Source organism: Aptenodytes patagonicus, chromosome 1 (assembly GCF_965638725.1).
Source record: "Aptenodytes patagonicus chromosome 1, bAptPat1.pri.cur, whole genome shotgun sequence".
In the NCBI taxonomy this organism is placed as follows: domain Eukaryota; kingdom Metazoa; phylum Chordata; class Aves; order Sphenisciformes; family Spheniscidae; genus Aptenodytes; species Aptenodytes patagonicus.
The window spans coordinates 55,324,789-55,340,506 of NC_134949.1; the positions used below are offsets into that span (position 1 = coordinate 55,324,789).

The 15,718-nt window shown below is 45.2% G+C and overlaps 1 protein-coding gene across 2 annotated transcripts; it reads right to left on the reverse strand.

The window, feature by feature from the left end:
- Nucleotides 1-10,012, reverse strand: LOC143159454 (uncharacterized). Of its 2 annotated transcripts, none has more exons than XM_076336288.1 (5): nucleotides 9,952-10,012; nucleotides 7,197-7,368; nucleotides 4,972-5,109; nucleotides 4,437-4,566; nucleotides 1-2,672 (listed from the first exon to the last, which is right to left on the reverse strand). In XM_076336288.1, the coding sequence occupies exons 3-5, from the start codon at nucleotides 5,072-5,074 to the stop codon at nucleotides 2,450-2,452; spliced, it is 456 nt and encodes a 151-aa protein (XP_076192403.1). In that variant the 5' UTR covers nucleotides 5,075-5,109; nucleotides 7,197-7,368; nucleotides 9,952-10,012; the 3' UTR covers nucleotides 1-2,449. The 2 variants fall into 2 exon arrangements, with proteins under 2 accessions (XP_076192403.1, XP_076192414.1); XM_076336299.1 differs by lacking the exon at nucleotides 9,952-10,012 and adding an exon at nucleotides 9,778-9,808.
- Between the last annotated feature and the right edge of the window lie 5,706 nt (nucleotides 10,013-15,718).

Consider the following 15,718-nt stretch of genomic DNA (forward strand, 5'->3'; position numbering starts at 1 on the left):
GTGACAAGGCCACAGATCTAGTCATTTATTAACCATTTATATCATTTGTTTTATTCACCATTATGCAAGAAATTGTAAAATTGTAATATACGTTGTATGCTGCAGCTTATTTATTCTCTTTTAAAACAGTGAGTTTCTCCATTGAGCTGAGGAATTTTGCCAAAGATACCAACTTGCACATATCGGTATAGAAATACATGGACTGGGTCAGAGCAGAGGTCCATCTTGCCCGATCCTCTGTCCCTGGCAGAAGCTGGTGGTGGACATCTAAGTAAAAAGTAAAGGCATGCAGTGATCTGGTCTGGCCTCCCACCTCCAGCCATCTGTGACTGAGGGACTTCCCTGGGCCAGGAGTCTTACCTTTCTGTTTCATGTTGGATTTTATACAACTTCAGGTTGCCTGGTAAAATGCTCATGTCTAAAATATGAACATGAAAGCTGGCGTTTATGTTGTATTCTTCCTCTAGATAGGCCAGAGTGACCAGCAGTCCAGTCCCTACAGCCCCAAGCAAAGAGTGTAAAGCATCCCCTGGAGGGACCAGCAGTCTGTGCAAGTGTACAGCTGATGCTACAGCACAGCCTAGTAGCTCTGAATGCAGAATAACAAGGAGGAGGTTGATGAGGCCTTTCTCTCTTGTTATTCCTTGTAATTTAGGTAAATATATTCTGGGATCAAAATACTTTACATTTCCTGAGAAATTATGATGACAACTTCACCAAAGGCACAACTGTATCTTTTTATGAGCCTTTTCACAGGCTTGATTCTTCCTTTGTCTAGTTATGCAGTGTTTCAAATTCCCAAGCAAAAGCCAAAGAAAGACCTTCCAAGTTAGAGTTTTGTTATTTTCTGAAAACCTGAACTCAGAATTTGCACCCGGGAAATATTTATCAGATTGTCTCATACACTCCTCATACCTCCCCCACTGAACTCCCAGGTCACAGCCAAAATGCTGACTGTGTTGCTTCTTCTGGTTCATTTTGAAAGATTTCATATGAAACTAGTTTTTCCCCTTTCCCTCTGGAGGTTATTGTAGTGTCGCTGAAATTCTTTCCATAAACTCAGGCCTTGGGAATCCTTAAATAGCTAGTCTGCGTCCTCACTGTTTATGGTTGGAGAGTGTTTGCTAAACAGCTGTCATGCCAGCCTCCCCCACAACCATTTAGACATAATCCATTCTTTATTTTTGTTCTCATAAATTGCTTCATCCAGACCTTTAAAAAAATAGTTTATTTTCCTCTCTGACTCTCCTGCCTATGTTTCAACATATTTCAGGTACGCAGTTGGCTGCAGTGCTGGATGGGAATCTCTGTATTGGATTTACCTTTAGAGACCTGAAGGGCAAGCCCACTATATCCTCTGTTCAGTGCGTAATTTGATTTCTGCACTGTTTTTTATCACCACTTCTATCATCAGGAAGCCACAGGCAAGGACAAGCCGAAGGCGGGGTATTCTGGGTACTCCCTGAGGCACCAAAGTCCTTGACTGGCATAGTTATTCTTTTTCTACAGATCTTAATTGTGCTAAAGGATGTTGGAAAATGTCTGGAGGTCAGTGCTTGCATGTGGAGAAGATATTCTGCGAATTAGACACCAATTGAATTATTATCTGTGATTTTGGGGACTGAACTGTCTCAAGCTATTTTGGAAAATCCTTCTAGACACCTATCTGTGCCATTAGCTATCTGAATAGTTTTGAAAAAACATCCCCTGGTTTCCAAGGGTCTTGGCAGAAGTCAATGCGACATCTTTCAGAGTGCTGGAAATTCTGAACATATCTGCTGAATAACAAGGTTTTGAGTGCCCAGTTCCAGATAGCTAAAAAAAAGCTCTTTGGAGAAGATAGATGTTCAAATTTGGTCCCTAGAATCTGACACATCTTCAGTCTTGAAACATGATGCACAGCCCAAGGTTATCCAACCCTACCTACCCTCTGAACATGTGAACGGGGCATTCTTTGCACTGATGGAGAATAGGTTAAGGCTGTATTTTAAAACATAGCTTCCTCTACCCCTCCCTGCCCAGCTGGAATTGCCAAACACTAATCTATCTTTCTGCATTCATCAGGCGTTCAGCACTTTTGAAGATCAAATTCCCCAGCTGTGTCAGATGGAGTGCTGTAAAAATAGGACAGAGAGAGAAATTCACCTGATCTTTATAGAAAGAACTTTCTCTGGTAAGCAGAAAGAATGATTATATAGCCTGAAGGTATTCACACTCAAGTAGACTAAGCTTGTCAACTCATTCTGCTTGGGACACCAAGCCATCAGTGAAGGGTCAGATTTCACCTGCTGACCTAGGTTTGAAAGGCAGCAACAAAATGCAGAAGTTCTGGTCTCCTTAATAAAGCTGACTTGTATGTGCTTTGCTTTATTCTCTCTAGCAGAGTCCCATGGAGAAAGGCTTAAGCAGATGAAAAAAATAAAGATTTCCCTTTTTTTCTGGTAGAGAATTAACTCCTCTGAGGTCTCCTGCGAGCATACAACCTTCTCCTATGCATCGGAAGTCTCCGCAGCTGAGTATTTCCACGCCTCTGGCTCTGCAGAGCGTTCAATCGGATGGGAAGGACAGTTTTGCTGATGACGTTGAGGCGTTCATTCAGTTCTTCTAGCCTTTTCCTTATCGACTGGACTTCCCTCACAAGATTGTCCACAGCTGCGGAGACAGGGCGGAGGCTGCAGAGAGAGTAATACAGGAGAATAACTCAGTGTGAGGAGTGTTCCTGAGCATGCAAAATAATTTACCATGGCCTTGTGTTTGTTGGTGGGGAAGTTGCAAGGAACCATTAAAAGATGCTTCCAAAGCCACCCTGACCCTCAGGTGGTGGGAACTCATCTGAGATGCCCCTGTCTGAATCCAGCAAACCACAAGCTTCAGGACCAGCACGGGCTCTTTCCATCGCCACCAAAGCACAGCTGGCTCAGTGCAGAATGACAGCTGGTTTATGAGCTCCCAGAAGCACTTCACAGCACTCCTGCTGCGGGGGACATGAAAACCATCCTGCATGGCTGGAACCAGCAGGGGTGGAGAAGAAGAGAGCAGCAATGCATGGGATCACCTATGAAGACTTCCCAGTGAAGGGCAGACTACTGCATGCCATGGTGCAGCTGTGATTGCACAGCTCCCTGGTCACTCCAGGCTGTGCCTCTGCCTGAGCTGAGGGAGGGGGAGAGCCAGGTTTTACATCAGGATTTGGCAAGGTGAGGGCTGCACTGATGCACCAGTGTGCTTGGGGGTAACCATGTCCCTTCCTGTGGAGGGCTTCCTCTCAGTCTCCCTTTGGGTGTTATGAAGCTCTGATGATCATTCTAATCTTACCTGATATTAGTTAGTATTAATTAGCCTCACTGTTAACCAGCAGCAGACACGGAGGCTGGGCCAGTGATTCCAATGGATTACTGTCAGTCATCAATATTTCTAATAGACTTGCCTGTGTCCTTACCAGCAAACTCTTAATTCAAAGCCCTATGCAGGAAACATGGCTGAATAGTCTCATTACATCTCCCTGGATTAAAGATAGAGCTTTCCAAATACATGACTTAATATTGGCCCTGATAATCTTAGGCACCAATTAATTTCAGCATTGGCAGTGTGAAAGTTGTGATGAATTCTGTGCTAATAACAGCAGCCACCATGCAGTCAGGGAGAAATCCACTTGATGCTAAAGGCCAGCATACAATCTATCAACTATATCCTCTTGAAACCCTAATTTGTACAGATACTGTGTGACCTTCTGACTAGTGCCATTTTATTCTTCTAGCGTTTCCTCTTCAACTGGTTCAATGCTTAGCAGTTGTGGACAGATATTCTTTTCTTTTTCCTAAAGAGAAAGCTGAGGTATGGAAGAGGACCACTTGCTTTAGGAACAACTCTGATTTAAGTGATATTTAGGTTTCTAGTATTCCCTACCTCTCTCTCTCTTTCATTGCCTTTTCCACTCTGTTTCTGGAAATTTCAGATTAAATTAGATTTTGTGAGTGTGCTCAATCGTTAATATTTCCTGCAATGCAAAGGGGGAAATATGAGGACATGGACTAGTGAATAGCTTTCTCCGATCTGGGTGTTACAGAGATTGAAATCAAAAACATCACAGGCCAAATCAGCTTCTCCCTGCCCTGTGGCCAAGTCCATGTGTGGATTTGTAGCACAATTCGTTTTTTCATCCTGTTCTCACAGGAGTGAGGTGCTGACAACAGCCTAAATTTTCTTTAGGATAATTCTTATAATACAGTCATGGCAATTGAGAATGTTTCACAATAAATAGTCAGCAGAATATTCAGTTTACTAATCAGAGCTGCTAGCACAACACATACCAAGACAGTGCGATTCATGTCCCCACAACTGAGCAATCTGAAAGTTCATCTTAAAGAAGATGAATGCCACTCAAGGAAGGACACCTGGGAGAGGACTGAATCCCGCCTCCGGATGAAGGGAATTACCTGGAGAACTCGGGCAGTAAAGCGTTCGGGTTGTTCAGCAGGGTGTGTTTCATTTGCCAGAAGATGCCATTTCCCCATTTCTCAAGTGTTTGAGTAATGCTGTTAATGCCTTCGATGTTGACCTTATCAGCTAGGTTAGCAGGTCGTCCATGGAGGAGAGGAAAATAAACGTGACAGAACAAGAAAACATGAGCCAGTGGTCTGAATTTGATTCCATTCCCCATCACTTGGACTGAGTTGCAATGAAATGCCAAATATTAAACATATGGAGGATCTAAATTAAAAAGCAGATAACTCTCCCTCACAGTGTAATTCTCTGCCTCTGGTTGCCCGAGTTTTCTTCTGCCACTAGATACTCCAGCTGATTATTCCTAAAACCATTTTTCTTTCCAAAAACCTCAGCAGCTTCCCAGGAATCAAGAAAAAGCACTCATGAATGAGCACTGTGTGTCTCACCCCAAGGATGCAATAGGCAAATCTTCATCCCTGAGTTAGCGAATGCCTCCCAGGCTGACCCACCACCACCACCTCTTACCGCCTTCTCTGTAGTTCCATTTCTGATGCTGGTCCAGAAATTCCTCCCGGGATTTACTGCAGGGCAAGAGGACGAAGAAGAGGAAAAGAGGAAGAGTCACCATGGTGGCTGTTCGTAGGACCTTGACTTTCCCCTGCTCTGTGGAGACAAAAAATCTTGTTTATTTCTCGTTTTCCTCTCCTACTCCACTTCCCACCTGTCACCCCAACACAAAATTTCTCTCTGATGATGTATTTCTTTAAAATATTGTTCAAGTTTCTCAGCCTAGCTTTTACAGAAGCACAGGGACTTTTCTTTTTCACAAGTACAAGCCTCCTTACTTTTTTCCAAGCCATTGAGTGGTACAGAGATGCTTCATCAACTGGCAGCAGCTAGGAAAGCAGCTTTGCTTCATACGTCGCCATGTTGGGATAGAACCTTACAGCTATAAATGGTCTATGAATGTCAGGAGGAGGTACCACGAAGTACAGAAATAGCTGCATCCCCACTTTACAGTTAGGGTAAGCAAGGTACAAACTAGTGAAGCAATTTATCAAGGATTTAATAGAGGCCAGAATAGGAAGTTGTTCTTTTTGATCTGATCCACTAACCAGTGGCAATAACTGAGATGCTGCCCGGTGATGGAGCCTCAAAGGCAACCCCACCCCCCATGAACTGTCTCCACCTTGCCCTGGTGTCAGGGGATCGGTTCCTCCTGAGCAAATCTGCAGGGTAGGCAAGACAGGTATATGAACTAATGTGAGCATTTACCTAAGCTCCTTGTCTTCTTTCGAGTTTACCATCATTCCCAAGTCAATGGAAGTAAACCCTAACCTACAGGCCCTCCTGGACAAGTACCATTTCTAAATATAAGAGGATAGGTCAGTCTCTCCACAGCTTACTCACGCTAATTTGTTATTCTGTCTTAATTAAGTAGTCCCTCAGTGTTGAATCTGATTTTTTTTTTTTTTTAAATGTCATGAACAGCTGTTCTGGTAGAAACTGGCTGGAAATATCAATTATGCACATATTGCACATAGCAAACAGAAAAAATGCATTGCCAAGTTCATGGGGTTTAGTGATGATTTCAGTCATCTGTAGTCACAGTGATGGAGGGGCTCATGTGAGAAGTAGGCACATTCAGAAAATCCAAATTACTCCCCTGTTCAGGTACATGCATCAAAAGTCTAAGACCTCACTGCAAAATATGAGGACATTAAATTGCTTTTTGAATATCATATAATCCTCATCTCCTAGACATCTGGGAAGAATTCAGCCACCTCAAAACCTACTAGAAGCTGTAGCAAATAAAGCAGTACATAAATAATCCTTTTACTTTGCGCCTTTCTTACATTCAATCACTAGTGTTTTTTAATTACAACTGCATTTATTTTTCCATATATTTAAAATAGCAGTATGAATATAGCCATATTGATGGAAAATGTCATGCCACTTTAAAAATACTACTTTCCACCTGTCAGGATGTATTTTGTACTCAGTATTCTTCTTCTAATTGCAGTATTCATTTAAAGGAAAAAAATAAATTACCTTCTTCTTATCTCACACATACATACACCTCTTCTTCCCCCCAACTCAGAGCTGCCAAAATGAAGATCTCTAAGAAGGTTTGATGATATCACCGAGGCACATAATGAAAAGGTCTTCATGGACCTTCTTGAAACTATTTGCACTGACACCACAGCTCCTCTGCCTCTCTGCATTTCCAAATAAATACTCCAGCCTTTAGACCTTTTTTTTTCTCTTTCTTTTGATGACTATGCACTGCACATGCCCTTTTAATCTTCCCTGATGGGAAAGGACTTACCAGACGCCAACGTCTCTAATTGCAAATGATTGGAAAATGCTGCCAACATCAAGGACGCAGTGTGGCCTCCCAGCTCATTTTAAAACATCCTGAAGAGATTGTCCATTCCTTACCCTTTCCACCTCCCATCTGTTTCAATACCCCAGGGCTGGGATACTTTGATCTTTCTGTATTTGTTAAAAGAAGGGTGGTGATAAGTTCCACCTACAACTGATACTGAAAATCCACCCTACTTGATCTCAAACTTTTTAAAACATCAGGTGTCCAAATGAATCACAAGACCCACATGCTCTATTTGCAGGTCCCCTCACGGACCAGTTTCTTTGTAGCTTTGCTCCCTGCATTCCTGAGGGCCTGTTGTAATTTATTATCATAGTAAACATCAGGTTATAATCATATTTGAAATATCTCAGACACTTACACAGAAATTGAGCAATCTTCCCTCTCTTAGGTGGAATTGTAGAAGACAAATGGATATTCACTGATAAGGTTTCTAGCAGAAAAAGTCTGCAGGGTCATCTGTAATAGGAACCAGATCCCAAGCCCGTTGCAAATACATCTTCGGATCCGTTGCAGCGTCACACTGGAAAATACTGTCAGGGTAGAACACGGATTGACAAGCAGGGAAAACTGTCTTACATCCTTGGATGAAAGGGCTTTCCTAAGTCCAGAGAATAACAATAATAACATAGTAGCTTTGTTATTGTTACTATTAATTACAATAATACGGCATACTCTTTGTCAGAAAATTATATCATATTCTGCCCTTGGAGCAGGATAGGCTCAGTGCTTCACCGGACAGTCCCTTCATCTGCAAGCAATGAAGACAGACATATTCATCTCATTATTACACAATTTTTTTTTTCTTCTTTTAACCTCTCAATTCCTCTCACTGACATGATAAAAGAGCTGTGCTAGCTCAATACCCTGAGCACAGCCCTGCTGGGATCAGCAGTTGTGCCATCCAAGCCTGAATCCTTGCCCCAAAGCAAAGGAGCGCTGCCAGGATTTGAACTCCCATCGCTGCCCCTCTCCCATTCACCCTTTCTGTTTCTTGCTGCTCCAGTATACTCCATTTCACGCAGTGGGGAATGACAATAGAGCACTGAGATTTCACTAGTATCTGCCCCAGATTTTGACATACTAAGGGAAAACAGGTGATGACTTGAGTTCACTACTGCCCATGGGTTGTGCTGTCTGCTAGGATATGGGGGAATTGCCTGGGTTATCCTCTCCCAATGCCAAACACAGCTTCATTTCAGAGAGCCCACTCTCCCCTGAAGCCTGAGAACACACTGTTCCTATTGCAGACATGTGAGTTGTTGCACTACGATTCAGAGTTTGCCTGCCCCTTGTATATCAAGAGGGTTTGAAACCTTTCCCTGGACTTCTGTCTGCTCTAAACTCATACACTCTCCTGAAGCCATGCATGAGCATCCTGGTGTGTTAGCTCAAGCCCATGCTTGCTTTGAGAGGAAGATTTTGTTGATTAGAGTTAGAAATCACTGTAGTGATCCCTAAAATGAAGGATTTTTTGCTGCAATATTGGACTGCAAGTGAATTAGCTTTGCGGTTTTCATTTGAGACCCATTCTCCTCTCATAATTTTCCCAAGTTTTCCTTTTGAGCTACTTTCAAACTAAAGTTGAAGAGTGATACTGGGTTTTGGGTTATTTGCAGAGAAATAAATATACTTTTAAATAAATCAGGGAGTTTGATCTCAGGTAAATCATAAATACATAAAAAGTAGCTCTCACTCCAATGGTAATGGATATTTAAACATCAAAGTATGTTTAAGATTCTCAATTTTGTGAAGGATCTCAAGAGATAATAAAGGTATTTTTGCAGACTGTTGGAATTTCCCTATCTTTATGTCTATATGCGATTTTTAAAGAATATTTTAAGGTTATATTACTTACACACACCCAACTAAAATGTTCTATGTATAAAGTCAAGAAGGTTTAATATAAACCAAACAGCTTCACATTAAAAAACATATAGTAGCTGCACACAATTTCTCAGTTAATGCCAGTTCTGCCAGAGCTCCCAGGCTGGGATCCTGAAAAGACTCTGAGCTTTTAGAGGAGAAAGCTGCCAAGACTGCAAGTCCAGAACAATCAAAGAATTTGCAAGCTCTACTTGCAAAGCGGATGGCATTTGTTAGCTCTCCAAGCAAAAAAAATCAGGCTAATATAAACATTAGCATATGCTTGTAGCATTATGTAATGGTGGAAAGATCAAGAAAAATGCCAAAAGCAATTTAAAAAAATTGGGTCCTACAATATTAACCCAGCCACAGCAGTACAGCTAGAATATCACCTGTTTCAAAAGTCCTTGTTAAAAATCCATTGTGATGTATTATTCTTCGGTTTCTATGTGTGTGGGTATAATGATATACGTTGCTACACGTGCACGCCCAGCTTTGGGTTATGTAGGAATAACAATATCTTGACGTTTTCAAGTTTGGCAACATATTTGAGTTAAATAGTGCTTTTGCATGTTATTGAGAGTTACGCTGCTCATTTTCTACCTGGATGTTGTGTGAAAGCAAAGAGCACCCGAATCCCTCAAATAGCCTGACCATCCTGCTAAACAAAGGGATCTGATTGACAGCCCCGATGGCTAACAGCTAGGGTGATGCTGTAGCCAGCAGGCAGGCATACTGATGCTAAAGAAGAAAAAAAAAAGCCATCCAGGTGCAAAGCACACATCTACTGCAAATCATAACATTAGTAAAGTACTGTTGATTTTGAGGAGGTAATATACACCTTCTGCCTCTTCTCCAGGTGTACCTGCTTTTTCAGGATATGTCTTATCTCCATCTCTCTCTCATTTAGAGCTTGGTGTTCCCTCTTAAGAAGTTTCCTCTCTCTCCCTGGATAGGCACCCACAGACCTTGCACTGTCCATGTCTGCCTGTCTGGCTGTCCCTAAGGATTTGTTCCCTCCTTCTTTCACTCTGCACACCCCTGTTCTCTGGAAATGTAGGTAGCAATCTTCTAACCTCCAAGTCCATGCCAGTCTGCACATGTTCCCTCCTCTCCTGGCTCTTCCCACAGGTGCCTTTAGAGTCCCTCAACCCAACAAGGTCTTTCCGAGGTGCATGGATGTGTCTCCTCCAGAAGAAGAAACAAAACATTCCTGGGAAAGAAGGCAGAGAATTGCATACAAGCGTTACCTGTGCTCTTGAGGCCAGTCCTTCTGTGATGAGGCTTCCAAATCTCTGCCTCCCTGCTCCTCTTCTCCTCACCACCCCCTCTGCATTTCAGCTTGCAATGAGTGACGTGTCCCTCTTTATTTCCCCGCTCTCTGCGTTTCCACAGTCTTTCCGTGGAGCCTCCTCCAGCTGTACATCTCCTACCCCTCCCTCCCACTCCTGCAAGCTAGCCATCTCCCCCCACACATGGAAGCCTTATGGGAAGGAAAGCCTGGGCAATGGAGCCCCTCTTGAAAGCAGCTCCGTCTGCAAGGACACCCGTATATCTTTGCCCCTGGTTCTTTTGGGAGAGCTCTCAACCGCTTGTTCTCCGGCACAGCTGTACGACTTCTCTTACTAGTCACAGTTTCCACTATGCAGTGCTTCTCTCTGGCTGCTTGAACCCTCTGGCCATCCAGCCATGAATTTGTTCACCGCGTTGTTCCTGCCTTTTAACAACATGCCAATTAATTCCCTGCTGATTAGTTCATTCCTGATGTGCTCTGCCAAATCTATTTCTGGTGGAATAAACAAGGAGCGATGAATCGGCTGCAGTGTTGTTATTTTTTTTCCCCTGCCCCCATCCCCCAAGTCCGTGCCTGCCAAATCAAACAGGCTCAGGTCTGGTCAGTAGTTGATAAAGAGATTTCCGAAGGAACACAAGGTGTTAAAGGGATGACTTTTGGGAAGCAGGAGGTGGACTCCTGGACTCTGGTCCTGTGTCCATGTCAGACTGACATTTTGCTGTTATTTGAGAGGATGTGCAGCCGCCACAGCCTGAAGCTGCACAATTGCTGCACATCCAGGCTCATGACTAGACCCATGGCACTGCTTGTGAGTGCCTTGGCCAAATCCGCGTTCTTCCTGATATTACTTCTCCAGTGTCAGCTGGCAACAACACCCTCTCTGTTTCCTGACCAGCCTATTCTTATTTATCTCCATTTTCCACAGCCAAAACGTCTGCACTCAGCAGTGAGAAAAAAGATGCTTTTCTCACAGGGCAAAGGACTGTCCAGCTGCTCAGAATAAAAGCAAACACCCAGAAGTAAGGAGCCAGAGGATATGTGTAAGTGTTACAGACAGAGCAGTTACAAGCACAGTGTTATGATTGCAACAGACTGATGCTGGTTTACCCCAGGTGAGGAGCCAATCGGGAGGAAAGCTGAGTGGCATCCTTCTGAGCACAGTCCATAAACATCAGCCAGCGTTATCATTTATCAGCCGCTTAAATCCACTCAAGAGAGAGGTCCAACCGGGACCACACTCAGGGGTATCTGCTTCTCTGACACTGGAAGCATGTAGTGTCAGACACCAGGCTGCTCCTGCTCCCCCTGTCCCGCTGGCTCTGTGGCAGGGAAATTTCTGAGAAGACTGCCTTGTTTATGAAGCCTTGCCACCGAAACAGCAGGACACTCATTTGCAAAGTTATAAAACACCAGTTTTCAAAAGCAGCCCACAATATACAGGCTTAACACAGACCAGCCTCTGGAGGAACTGGAAACCTATTTTTTTCAGGGCTCAAACAAGCAAACAAGATGTCCAGGCAACAGGCAAATAGCCCAAACAATCTTCTGCCTCCAGCTGTTCCCCATTCAGCACGCGGCAAACACAGTCCTGTTACGCTGCTGTTGCCACTCCTTGTGAAGAGGAAACGAACTGCTGACGGTCGGCGTGGGATGGGGACGCTGGATGGAGGAACGCTCTGAGCAAGAACCCCTCCATGGCATGGCACAGAGACACCAGCTGAGTGAACCTGATGGGGAAACCCACACAGGCATGGCAACACACTCCCGAAAACGCGGTCCAAATCCAACCTGTGCTGGTGAAGGGCCACAGTGTGTGCCCGATGTCCTGGTCTCATGCTGGCGGCATGCTACCTCAGCACGGCTGTCACCAGGCAGGAGTGTGTATCACAGAAATTCCCCATACCCTGTGCCTCCTTGGGGATTAGCGGGGGAGGCAGGACAGGAGGGAGCTGTAGCACTTCCCTTCTCTGTCTCCTGCCTGCTACCATCCACATTCCCAGTGATGTGAAAGGAGCACTGCCCGGCTCACGGTCACCACCATGGCTGCATTCAGATAGGGATACTCAGCACCCACATGCCATCACTGTACCACACTAAGGAGAGAGCAGGAACTTTAATACAACCAACTAACAAGAAACTCCCTTTTTTTTTGTTGCCTCGTTTCTGTGACTGTGTTGTAAGCAACTGCAGGGTGTTCAATCTGCTCTCCTGCATGAGGACTGCTGCTTGCAGTCAGTTTTCTGAACTTGAGTAGCTTCAGCATGAAGCTTGCTTGTGATATGCAAACAGACTATTGCACGTGTCTACCTGTGGGTCTCTCAGGACACACAAAAGCTCTGAGACACCAAAATCCCCCCTGGCAAAAACAAAGTCTGCAGAAACATTTGTGCTCATTTCCCCAGACCCTGGTTCAGCCTGCAGCCTTTGGGCAGGTGCAGATTTAGCAAGCTGAGGGCAAAAGGGGCTCAAACCCTCCCTGTAACCCCCTGTGCCTTGCAGGGTGTTTGTGCCCTGGGCCATGAGGGAGAGCAGCAGCAGCTGTGAGGGTCTCCCCAACACTGCAGCCTGTGTCTGGCCCTGGCTGCCACACACACACTGAGCCAAAATACCCCCAGAATGCAAAAACTGGGCACCGTGAGTGAGGTGGAGTTGCAGAGGAATTTCTGACGTCCCCCAGGGACCAGAGGGCAGGCTGGCTTCAAGGTGTTAACAGCTGTAGGGCTGGAGACCTTTTAAAAGTGCACACATGAGCCACCAGGGATTTCAATAAAACTCTGAATTGCCACAGATGCTCCTGTACAATTTCTAGGAGCATCCATCTTTGGAGCTGCCCCAGGGCTGGCCGGCCACTGCTGGACTCTGACTTGTCTCAGGCCTGCACACGAGCTGGAAAGCAGCCTGCCTGAAACAGCTCCTCTCTCCCCAGCCTGGCTCGCAGGGCCAGTCACCTCCACCGCCGCTGTGCCCGTTCTCCTGCCTGCCCCTGCGCAAACCACCACTGCTTCCAGGTCTCGCCCACATAGCTGCAGTCACTTCTCTCTCACATCAGATCAAGGCAAGTGCTGAGCACCTGTGAAGTGTTGCTCTCTTCCCCTGGTACCATTTCATACCTGCTTTGGACTGCTGCAAATCAGTGAGCGAAATGTCTCCGCTGCATGATGCTTCCTCCCTTGCCCAGCTGGGATGTCTGCAAGTCACTGCTCCAGCCAAAGGCACCTGCAACAGGACTCAGACCCCCCATGGCATTGCCATGAGCTCACGCGGGGAGGCAAGGATGTCAGAGGAAGCCACAAAGAACAAACAGGAGACACAGGTCTGGCACTGGGAGCTTACACAGCACTTCATAGCATGCATCGACCTGGTGTTGTCAGACCCAACTGGTTAGAGGGACATCAAGATGTACACTCGGTGCTGGGCACTTTGCAGGATTTTGCAGCAGATGCTGCCTCCCCTTGTGCATAACATAGCCCCTAAGTATCTACTCTCCTTCTCTTCATTTATTGTTTATTTACTTATTATTTATTTACTTATTATTTACTTCTCCAGTTCACACACCACTGAGCACTTCCCTCCAGGCTCACAGCCACAGGACTCCCAGCATTGGCAGAACAACACTAGGACTGGAAGAGTCTCTAGAGATGGACCCATCAGGGTTTTGGCTGGAGCAGCCCCCCACAGTAACTCCTTCAACTAGCAAACACTGCGCCTGCCCCGTAACAGCACGTGGGCACACCACACAGCCTCGGGGGCTGCACAACTGAAACTTTTGCAGACCTCCAGCCATCTTTTGGCCTTTTGCGCATGCTGGGGTGAACTCAGGGCTGGCATTAGTTTTACTGCCTGGGCTCATTAGAAACTCTACAATCATCTGCACTATTTAAAATTGCCTCAAGTGCATTTGCTGTAGGTACCAGCAAACTTGGAGTGTTTTGCACCAGCTAGAAATGTTATCGTCACTTTTCCTGGTTTTACTTGCTTTTACTGTTTCTTCCTGTTAGTTTTCACTTCTTGATTGCATTTTATTTTGTTGTTTGAACAAGCATTTCCTATTTATTGCAGTATCTGCTCCCGTGTGAGTCGTCTGTCATGGAGGGACTCAGCCAGACATGGGAGGAAGGAAAGAGGACGGTGCTCCTGGCCCTGTCCATGCAGCTATGCAAAGGAGAAGGGCAGGACAAGAAAAACAGGTAAAAGCATTAGTGTAGCACTAACAGGAGTGCAAAGACGCAGGTTATTTCTTCCATCCGGACACCTGGAGGAAGGGACAAGTGAGAAGAGCTCCTGTCCCAGCAGCTCATCAGGAGGCAATTGCCCCTCTGATCTTCAGCAGAACTGCATGTGCAATCACTCCATCTTGCAGCTCTGCCAGTGACCTGCTCTAGCTTGAGAACCTTCAATAGCAGTGTTTAATGTGGGTCCTTTCTGTACCAGAGGTTCTTGTGCGGGCAGGCTGGAGAAGGCTGTAATTTCTGGCAGAAAGGTGGCAAGAAGCAAGGAAGTGGAATGTGGGGCCTCACCAGTTAACCCTGCCCCGCTGCAGCCCAACACAAACTTCTTTCACCATTTTGTTTGCATTAGCCCCATCCTTTACTAAGTGATTGGCAGCTGTACAAGGGGAATCACCGTACAAAAAGGGCAGCGCTTTTCACTTGTGGGACGTTCAGTGTAGGCTAGTCCAGTGGCTAAAGCTGAAGAGAACTGAACAAACTGATTGCAAGGGAGGAGGGGCATTATGCATGGCCTGTCCCAGAAAGAAATAAAGGAGGGGAAAAAGAGAAGATAGCTGAAACCTGGGTGCAGGGCTAGAGTGCGCTATCAGGGATTTCTGGACAAGGCAGCTGTCCCCACATATTGTGTTCCTGCTGCTGTTCAAGGACATCACTCCTCTCCTTTTGTGTGGAGTGACAGCGAGAAGTTACTGAAAGAGGTGACACCGAAAAGGTTTCCTTATGGTGTGTCCCACCATTTCTGAGCCAAGCAGAAAGTCTTCTGCACTGGCCCTATTAGGTGGACCCTGGATATCACTACAATTTGTGTAGGTCAGGTGAATATTGCATACCCATACAGCGACTCCAACACACCGGCATTTCAAAGGGCATGGAACAGGTCAGGAATCAGGCATCCAGCAGGGCACAGCAGATTTACCTCAGGCAGGGTCTTCACCCTACACAGGACAGCAGGTGCCAGCGTGGACAGAGAGGGCGTGCACAGGCTTAACACTGATGAGGAGCTGGTGGCTGCGGATCTTCATGCTTTTTGGCTTGTAACATTTTTCTAAGCGACCACACTGCCAACCCAAAGCTCTCAGACTTCCAAGCTTAACCCCAAGTATCTCATTTTTCAGCATCTGGCTTTTTCAAACTGCTTTGGAGAAAAATAAATAAAATGAACAGCAACATTCACATAAATGAATGATTTATTTGCAACTTCAGTTTTATTTTCACAGCTTTTTGATTGATATTAGTACACTTGACAGGTCCAATTTATATGCAAATCGGCTTACATTCACAATGTAAAGAAGGAAAACTTCATTTCTCATGCTTTGCAAATCATTACACCCTCTGAACATTTTGCTTAGTCATATGTTCCTCAAAAGCATGAGTTTTTACCACAAATCACTTGTCCTTGCTGTTCATGAGCCTCACAGAGATCTCAGGGCTTGGGGAACGAACCATTTTTGTGGGAAAGCATGAAATTAAGAGTGGACTATGCTGTACCGCAAA